The sequence below is a fragment of the Esox lucius genome, chromosome 11 (assembly GCF_011004845.1).
Source record: "Esox lucius isolate fEsoLuc1 chromosome 11, fEsoLuc1.pri, whole genome shotgun sequence".
NCBI lineage: Eukaryota > Metazoa > Chordata > Actinopteri > Esociformes > Esocidae > Esox > Esox lucius.
Genome location: NC_047579.1, coordinates 50288378 through 50298923, shown reverse-complemented (window position 1 = coordinate 50298923; position 10546 = coordinate 50288378). Strand labels below are relative to the sequence as shown.

Genomic DNA, 10546 nt, shown 5'->3' with positions numbered 1-10546 from the left:
AACATTATGTTGCCAGCAAGGGAAACTGCTACATCCATGAGAGTAATCCAAAAAGCTTTAATTATGAAAGGATTGAATAAACAACCTTGTTCTTTGACATTTCAAACCATGCAGGACATTTACATCTGGTTATGAGGACTAAAACCAACTTAATATCAGCCACATTTAACAGTGGTGAGGACAAAACATTCTGAAGCATTTTATCTATCTATATGGTTATGCAGTGTATGGAGAAATTGTTCAAACAAACCAGTACTAGGGGTTTAGGATGAAAAATAGCTTTGCCTTTTATTTTGAAAAATCAGCTTTAAAATAATTACATTTCAGAATTGTTGGGAACTTGTGTTGAAAACCCAACCTGATCTTTCACGTAAAGATTTAGGGCTGCCTTCCTGGGCACAGTTAAAGCCTAGTCATAAAGGGAAATGCTACTTCAATTGTGATTCTGAAATGAGCATACATTTTTTACTCCGGTACTAAGCTTAATCTGTTTGAAAACATATATACAAAAAAGCCCTTAATGTACATATTCCAGAAACTAAAGACTGACAGCATTAGTGTTGGTGATATTGTAGATCAATCGATCAAAGCAGTGAAAGTGAAGAACTTTTCAACCTTTGCTTAAGGAACAGATTAACTTGATGCTTCTGTTACTGGTGTTTGAGTATGAACATCTGGCAGTTAGTTATTAACCGTGAAAGACTGCAGTCCGGTGATGGCTCTGCCCAGAATCAGGGCATGGATGTCATGAGTACCTGAAATACAAATGCAACACATCAGCTTTGAAATCCAATGCAACACACAGCACCAACACACCCATATCTTCTTAGACCTAGTTATGGCCCCTTTTCTCGTCACCTTCGTATGTGTTAACGGCCTCCAGGTTCATAACATGGCGGATGATGTGGTACTCATCAGAGATACCGTTTCCTCCCAGCATGTCCCTGGCCTGACGGGCGATATCCAGGGACTTCCCACAGCTGTTTCTTTTCAGCATAGAGATCATCTCAGGGGCAGCCCTAGTAGAGAAAGCATGAGAAGTGTCAGACTCAGGCCCTATTCACTATGAAAAACAATTATAACCATGAGTAGCCGTCAGTGTAGTACTTTTATGGTGTAAAGATGCTTGTGCCACATCATTTACTTTTTGGCGTCGATGAGTCTTCCAAGCTGTAAACAGGCCTGAAGGCCAATGGTGATCTCTGTCAACATGTCAGCCATCTTCTTCTGCATCAACTGGTTTCTGGCCAGTGGAACTCCAAACTGAATTCTGAGAAGGATGAAGTAACTATCAAAGCAGAATTCCTTATGCTCACTCAGAACAAAAGAAGCCTCACACAGGAAGTCAGTAGAAGAGAGAACTTGGAGGGACCTCACCTGTCCAGCGTGTACTGACGGGCTGTGTGGAAGCAGAACTCTGCAGCACCTAATGACCCCCAGGCGATGCCATACCGTGCGTTGTTCAGACAACCAAAGGGACCCTGGAGCCCGAGAGAAATACATGTTAATTATTTTACATTTATGTCCAGGGTATAATACAATAAATGTCCCTGTATTTCACAACAAGTTCAATGTGTTTACTTGGCCTCCAAATTCCCAAGATTTCAATCCAATAAAAGCATCTGTGTGCTGGACAAACAGGTCAGATCCATGGAGGCCCCACCTCGCAAATTACAGGACTTAAAGGATCTGCTGCAAACGTCTTGGTGCCAGATACCACAGCACAAATTCAGAAGTCTAGTGGAGTCCATGCCTCGACGGGTCAGGGCTGTTTTGTCGTCAAAAGGTGGACCCACACAATATTAGGCAGGTGGTCATAATGTTAGGGCTGATCGGTATATTATGCAATACTGTTAAATATAAAATTATTTCCTCCAATGTTGTGTAAATTTAAGAGACTTAAATTCAGGGATTTTCCTGCATATAAAACTAAAAGATGGCCCCCTTTCCAAAATCTCGCTCTCAGCCTGTGTGTCGGCATGGGAAGAAATAATTTTGCGCTCATACACTTAATAGCCAAACAGCAATATACTACAGCGAATGTGACCATAGGAGGAAAAACTTTTCATATTGGCAGTGGTGCCAGATGGGCAGGTTTCCCCAACAATTGGGCTGTTTTTCATGTGCTTTTCACAGGCAGGGTTGTATACAAGATTAGATTTCACGGTTTACTGTTAATGATCTGGCAACCTTGCATACAGGACCATACCGGTCATCGTGGAGATGAGTAATGTAGGAAAAACAAGTGGATCCTGGTACTTTTACACTCAAGCATGTCAAAAAATGTCAATGAAATTTAGTAACGCCTGAACTACATTCAATCCGCATGTTTCAGATGACGTCTAGTAGAATCACTTTTTTTTCTATATTCGCGAGACAAAGATGACAAATACACTGGAAAATATGTAGGCTACTGTCCCTAACAACATTCTATACGCAATATACAGTGTATAAATATAAAATGTACATATTTAAGTCACAAACAATATAAATATGAATACGAAGATGATTCTCTCGTCTTTTCAGTTGAAAAAGAGGATTTGTTCAGGATACACAAAAACCTTGCTGGCTACAACCTTGAGTAGATACGTTATGGGAAGCCTAAAATGAAACGGGGTTACTATATATTTCTGGTGGATTTTTGAATGATGTCTCAGGATTTGTTCAGGATAGACAAACACTTTGTTGGTCATATGATTCTCTCATCTTTTCACTTAAGTCTGTATCAAAATAAGTGACGATAACAGTAGTTATTGTATCAATGTCATTCACAAATGTCTAAAAAGCTGTTAAAACGGCCAGTGGCAAAAGCCATAAAGTTCATAGATGCTATTTGTGGTGGAGGTGAACTTAATAAGAAACATTACTCAGTCTAACACAATATAATGGCGTCTAGCGACATATTACTTGCTAATAATCTTTTAAAACGGCCAGTGGCAAAAGTCATACAGTTCATAGATACAATTTGTGGTGGAGGTGAACTCAATAAGAAATGTTACTCAGTTTAACACTAGTTAATGGTGTCTAACAAAATATTCAAACTTGGCGTGATGTTAATGAGGGAAAATGATATAATGCGAATAGGCTATACTAATGCCCGGCATGGGTGCAGTTCGGTGGTGAAGTGGTTTTAACGGCAGTTCTGACGGCAAAATGGGTCCAACCCAGAACTACTAGAGGTGTTCCTGATTAATTAGTCTTAGATTTACAAACCATTCAGAACTTTTTCCACAGAAGTATTTCAGCTTTTGCAACACAACAATAATGTGAATGAGTAAGGAGGTAATTCTATTATTTAAAAGCTCTGTTCAACGTTTTAGGGGAGACTATTCTGTACGTAAATACAATAGGCTACAACAACACACACACTCACTTTTGCACGCTGAAAATAATTTAACTATTCCATGTCACACTGGTTACGGTCATTTATTATAATGCACTTGTTTCACTCGGGGGACTGGAAACTTAGTCTGAGCATTAAATCCCAGTCACCTGGTCCCACTATGAATTTCTAGTTCTGGCCTCATCAACATAGAAATATTTACACAACACTTATCCTGGCCTCTGCTTACCCCTAAACCGGACACTCTGGGCAGCATGTTATCCTCCGGGACCTCCACCTCATCCATAATGATCATGCCAGTGGAAGACGCCCTGAGGGAGAACTTTCCCTCGATCTTAGGCGTGGAGAATCCCTTCATGCCACGCTCCAAGATGAAGCCACGCACCTTTCCATCATCACACTTGGCCCAGACAACAGCGATGTCTGCCACAGGGGAGTTGGTGATCCTGAGGAGGGTGAACAAGACAATGGAAGGTATATTAAGCCAAAACCAGGTCATGGTAAGCCTGGTTTTTCCTAGGGTGGTTTTGCAGAACTACTTGCAGAACTTCATGGAAAACTAAGTATTTGTATGAGGCTGGTGAGCCTGAATTTCCCAAGAGAAAACAATGCAACATAAAATCCCTGAAACCTGATTGACAGGCCCGGGTTACCAATCAACACACTCATTCAGGGTTTTGGTTTAACAGTGTCAGGGTCAATGACCTCAATGGTTGTGTATACAACCACAAAGTCCAGGACGCAGAAGTTGCTGCTTATTTTTTTCAACACATTTGGACAAGTGGGTATTTCAGTTAAATTCCAACCACAGTCATTGATAAAGCTAACCAAATTTAGCAAGTCAGAAATATTTTAATTAGCATGGAAGTCTCCAAGAAACCTGAGGTGACCTCAAAGAATCTACAAGCCTCTTTTGCTGTAATCAATGCCAAAGTGCAAGAGTCAACTATAAGAAAGAGACTGCACAAACTTGGCGTGCATGGGAGGTCAGGAAGGAACATTTGCCATCTGGGTAAAGAAATAAACTACAGTAATAATGTGCTCAAAACAGATGAGTCAAAGGTGGAGTTGTTTAGCCTCAATGCCAGGTGGCATGTCTGGTGAAAAATGAAACACCACCTTTGAACACAAACATACCAACTGAAAAGGAGAGAGGTGGTGGCATTATGGTGTGGAGCCAAAGTTCAGCCACCAAACCACTGTAGGTAGATTCGTATTGGGTCACCAACTGAGTTATCAGCAACGCCGCCCCATTGGCCAAAAGAGGCATGATTGGGACGGTGCGATGAGAGGCCACACCTCACGGTGTCATTCCCAAAATGACAGAAAGGGAACCCGTCTCGGTCACTAGAAGTAATCCCTCAGTCACACTCACCAGGTCTTGGAGCCGGTGAGGGTGAAGGTTCGGCTGGAAGGGTTAAATTTGGCCCGGGTCTCCATGCCGCCGGGGTCACTTCCGTGGTTGGGTTCAGTCAACCCAAAACAGCCCAGGATCTCCCCGCGAGCTTGGGAGGTAGAGAAGCCACATAGGAAGAGAACGCCTCATTCAAACGTTCACTAGATAACAAAATGTGAAGGTGAGACCTTAAGGATGTTGGGTATCCCCTCCTTACCCAGCCTGGGCAGGTACTTCTCTTTCTGCTCTTCAGTACCATATGCATAGATTGGATGCATGACCAGGGAGGACTGAACACTCATGACAGATCGGTAGCCACTATCCACTCTCTCAACTTCCCTTGCAATCAAACCGTAGGCGACATAGCTCGTCCCAGCACAGCCATAGCCTGGTCGATAAAGATAGTGAGTTAGGGGAGGAAACTGTGTACTGTTTAATGTGTTTATCGAACTACAAACATTTCAACTAGTTTGCTACATGAATGTACATACTATAACAGAGATGTGGTTGTCTCACTTGGCTATCTTAAGGTGATTTCTCTGGTTAAGAGTATCTGCTAAAATAAAGTCCTCATTTGTGTTTATCTTTTAACCAGACACGCCGATTAAGAACAGATTAATATTTAAAATAATGGACTGGCAAGAAGAAAAAGGTCTCCTGTTGGGACAGGGGTTTGGATGAAAAAAAATAAAGATACAAATGTAGGACAGACAATACACTGGCATTAATCCAACAGCAAGCCCAAAGCAGCTAGCGAGGTGCTGTGTTGGTGGTCATATTGTTTGGAGGAGCTAACCGTTTCCATAAGTTCACGGTCAGCACAGATATTGCCTAAAATGTCTTAATCTCTTGTGTAAATCAGGTGACAAATAGAAAAAACCTATTCAACTATTTGTTCTCACCTAGTTAGAGTAAAAATTCCAAAAACAGGAGGTGGAAATATGAAAGGACTTTCTTTTCATGATCCATATGTATAAAACATTTCTGGAATCAGAGTTAGTATGCATTTTCATTTAGAGCTAAAATGGGAAGATGGATCAAATGGACATTTTCCCAAAAAGCCTTACAAATAAGAATGTAGCATTGGTTGAGAAAGCATGTTGCTAGTAATGCCCAATAGCACCTCTCTAAGAGGAGTGGAAATGAAAGGCTGCATGATACAGGATGCAGGACTCTACACAGCGCCGTCTTAAGTAGACAGGGTTTCCAGATACCATTCTCTACATGGGGGGGTAATTAGAGGAATACACTTTGCATTGTGTTATTGAAACATTTCGAAAATGCCCTTTAATTCTACAATTCTGCTGTGAGTTGTTTAAGCTCAAGTCACAGTGCTGCCATCACTGTAGAGATAAGTGCCATTGTGTACAATTCACATTAACTCAATGTCGATATAGAAAATAAACAACTTTAGTGCCTAATATTTATAATTACTTTTTTTTTTTTTACAAAAAATTAATAAATCACAGCTTACTAGTTATCCCAATACACTGGGAAACAGAACATTTTGATTTAGTAGAATGAGGAAGGACAAATTCAGAATTTCATTGTTTGGGATTTCATTCCTTTCTAGGGTTAGGCAAATGTAGTCAGTTATAAACAGTGTAATCCAGAAAAGGTTTTTGACTCACCTTTAATGGTTGGACCCAGGACACCCAGCTCCCCCATTTCTGACACAATGTCCCTATGGAACACTGAAAAGGCCAGCATGTTAACACGGGTTGCATAAAATTCATAATATTGACATGGCCCTATTAAATAAAAAATTTCCCTCGTTCTGTGTTTTAGTTGAAACCCAAAAATGTTGTAAACTCGTTGCTTCGCATCCCGAGTGTTGATTGGCTGATAGTCGTGTATATGTAAGCAATAAGGCGTAAGGGGGTGTGGTACATGGCTAAGTGAATTCCCCTTCCAAACCTGATCCTTTTGGATTTCACCTTAGCTCGTTCCCATGAATTGACTAGTTTGCCCACCTTCGTTTCTGTTGGCCATCAGAATGCGGGGCATGAGTTTGTCATGACAGTAATCACGGGTTGAGTCTCGGATCATGATCTCCTCCTCAGTCAGCTGCCCCTCCAGCTCCAGGCCATCACGCCAGTTAAACTTCTTTTCACTGACCCTTTCTGCATCTGTGGGAGTAAGGTTTATCTACATGAAATAAACGTATAACAGAGGTAATGCTGCTTTGTGCACTGAACAAAAATATAAAATGCACGATTTTACACTTAAAGATTTCCTTATTTACTCTTCTGTACAGTTGAAACCCATGTGCCATCAAATACTATTGAAGAAAAAGTCATGCTATTTATATTTCAGCAAAAGTATTGTATATATTCTCGTTTTCAAGCAATATATAAACAGTAGAATAGCTGTGCCAATACCACAACCATATGATATTCCTGAGCTTTTAATTTAGGGGAAACTGTTTTTAAAATGTAATCTTCAATGCTGAATATACTAGAAATAGAATGGATACATTTGATATTATGGAACAATATATTTAGAAAATGATATTACTACTGGCATCAAAGTTATTGTCATCCAATATCTCGTCATAGAGATTTAACTGACTTAATTTAAATTTCACTGATTGCCAAGATGGTGGCACTAAAACTGATTGAAAATGCTAACTTTGCACTTTATTTGATCAAAAGTCATGAAATGCACTATTCAGCTTTCTGTCAGCTTGAACAAATCTGGCCATTCTACACTGACCTCTCAGTAATGAGTGTTTTTAATCAAATCACTGCCCCTCACTGGATATTTTTGTACTAATCTTTGTAAACCCGAGACTACAGTGTGTGGAAATCCCAGGTCGTCAGTTGTTTCTGAAATGCTGGATTCAACATATCTGGCACCAACAACCATACCTTGGTCAAAGTTGCTTCGACCCATATTTTGAGTTTGTTTCTGTTTGTCAATGTAAGCGGACTTTCATCCAAATATGAATCTAGGTTGAACTATCCCTTTAAGACTCAACATACGCAACAACATTAATACTTACCAAATGTTGGCAATATAACACACATGTTTATAGAATTTGATCAGTTTGGAATCTGAGTGATATGATTTGTGGTGGTGTGTCATTCGTTGGTGACAACGTTTGGCGGAAAACGTAGTTATTCCGTATTACATTTAAATTATACTGCTTATAGCAATGTTAAATAAATTAAATGTATAATCAAGTAATTGAGTAAGGCCATTGTGTGTGTGTGTATGTATGTTTGTGTCTACAGCAGATAAGTACAGCTATGGCTAACTTCAAGGGGTATGACTACTGGTTGTTAGTTAGCTCCAGGTTTGCATATCTTTAATTGTTTAAAGAAATAATATTATTTCTACCTTTTCTCATTAGAATTTCCACGATAGTTTTACTCTTGCTTTGTAATTGATTCATGGTATACCCATACTCTTTTGTGCAGGCGCTGCTGATCCCTGTGATCTTGATGCTGAAATGACTGCACATCTTTGGGACAGCAGGCGGCCCACAGCACTTCTTAGAGCCATGATGGATAATTATGTCTGTAAGAGAAAGTCAAATCACGCTGGTTAGAAGATAGTGAACTAGTTGTGGAAAGACATGTTATTGACATTATTCTCGCCCACATCCGTTTTAGAGTATGTTTGTGGTCAAATTGGCTCGTTGACGGCAACCTAGTTTTAGCTCTTTGTGGTAAACTAACTCACTAAAATGTCACAGACGTGGGAAAACACGTAATCGAAATAGATCCGGAGAGGTTTTGTTACCTTATCCCCATTACAATGAAGCTTTGGTAAGACGATATGTGGACCTAGCCTGAGGTGACATACGAGGATATTTGTTTTATTACTTTGTCCTTTCCCTTGGAGTTGATAGAAACGACGTGCAACGTCAATAGCATTGACGCTTATAAATATCTGCATAGCAGGGCCGTAAGGGCATGTGTTGATCAACAACAATAGCGACTACGAGATTACTTTTTGTAAAGCAGACGTTCAACCTTGCCAGACAAATAACCTTACGGGCTGGGTGCCTGTAACGTCCACCCTGTTGAGACGAAGACAAACGTTAATGATCAGAGAAAGCAGGTGGCTCTAGCTGAGAAAGCTTCTATAACCCACTGCACTGTGCTGTACAGTGCTGGAAATAGTGACACTATATAACCTATTGCACAACTGTACAGTACTGTAAATAACAGACGTCTGGTTACAGCCAGTTAGGATAGTGCAATAGAAAAAAATTAACTAAGAACTAACAACTCCTCCAGAGAATTCCCTTTCGTAATGATGACGTTGAAAGCGAAATGTGGTATTTGGCAGGCAAGTTATGTTGTTACATCATATAGCAATAGCCACCTCAATATTCTGTACTGAAGCTAATTATTTCATAGCGAAATATCAATTTGCAGGCAGCTAATACGGCTATTAACTTAAGGTAAAGGATGACACCGTGGGTTGGCCACGTTAGTTGAGTACGGGTACAATGACAATGTTAGTTGTGGTTACTAAACAATGTTTTCAGCTAGCCCCTTGCTAACTAATGTAACAATACATGTACAGAAAGCAATCCCTATACTTAGCAAGGCTTACAATGGGACAATCGTTACTAGAGTAGAGTAACCATGAGGCCAGGTTTACTGTTTCATCAACTTCTCTAAAACGTTGTCTACTTTTGATAGACTGACCTGTATTTGCTGAAGATCCGTGACACCTGGGCTCCCTTTCCAGATAAAGATTGACGGGGGTAGAGGACAGACCATAGAGAATGTTAGAGGACGCTCTACATTATTTCCCGTTCTTCTTCCTCTTCAATGGTTTTTAACGGCAGATGGCATCCAGCTTTTGTGGCGCATTACCGTCCCCTTTTGTACTGGAGTGTGGGACGAGACGAGACAAACTCATATCCTACCAACCATCCCCGTGTCCCTCAAATAAACAAAAAATATCCTAAAACCAACAACACCTATACCCCTTAGTATGTTCTTCACTCTAAATTCCTGAATTCCACACTCCATCAAACTGTCCCTCATACTCATTCTCTCCCTCTTATACTGCCCACACTGTATAAACACATGCTCTACCACAATGTTCACACCACCCTGTTGGATGCTTCCCTATTCAATACAAAGACCCATTTAATCTCCAATGCCCTATTCGAAGGCATCATTTCCCATTATGGAGTCTTAGGTCTTTGGTGACGCTGAAGGAGTTTTCATTATTTCATGTGGGTGCAGCCTGGTTCTAGGGCCAAACATAAACCATTTTACGGAAATATTTGACAGCCTAATTGGTAAGATATATTACATCAGGTTAAGTAACGGTAAAGACCGGCCGGTGGAATCACTGGTGACTGCAGTAAGAGTTAAATAGACAGAATCTTTGGTTGTGGATGGTTTATAGGTGGAAAAATCCCTCACCTTCATTTCAATGGTCGCAGGTTTAAATCCAACCAGAGGCAATTTCTTTTTAAAAGCATAACCCAAACCTTAACCCCAGTGCTGTGATACCTAACCTTAACGTAACCTTTTTCATTAAGTCACCTTAACCCAAACCTTAATGATAACCTTAATCCCAGTGTTGTGATTACTAACCCTAACCCAAACCTTAATCCCGGTGCTGTGATAACTAACCCTAACCCAAACCTTAATCCCAGTGCTGTGATAACTAACCCTAACCCAAACCTTAACCCCAGTGCTGTGATACCCAATGTCAACTGTAACCTTAAAATGCATTGGTACGGTATTGTAGCGACCTTGTTAACATAATTATTCATCCCCCAAATGGGATATCCCTATTTGGAGCAGTGGGTAGTGCGCCTGTCTTAGGGG

The 10546-nt window shown here is 40.4% G+C and overlaps 1 protein-coding gene across 1 annotated transcript; it reads right to left on the bottom strand.

Annotated features, from left to right (window-relative positions):
- Positions 1 to 262: 262 nt before the first annotated feature.
- On the bottom strand, positions 263 to 9535 carry gcdhb (glutaryl-CoA dehydrogenase b). The gene is made up of 11 exons (XM_010874985.4): positions 9404 to 9535; positions 8150 to 8261; positions 6713 to 6868; positions 6371 to 6433; positions 4957 to 5127; positions 4719 to 4848; positions 3573 to 3789; positions 1378 to 1481; positions 1145 to 1270; positions 859 to 1019; positions 263 to 755 (listed from the first exon to the last, which is right to left on the bottom strand). Exons 2-11 carry the CDS (start codon positions 8244 to 8246, stop codon positions 682 to 684), a joined length of 1299 nt encoding a protein of 432 aa, XP_010873287.1. The 5' UTR covers positions 8247 to 8261; positions 9404 to 9535; the 3' UTR covers positions 263 to 681.
- Positions 9536 to 10546: the final 1011 nt, after the last annotated feature.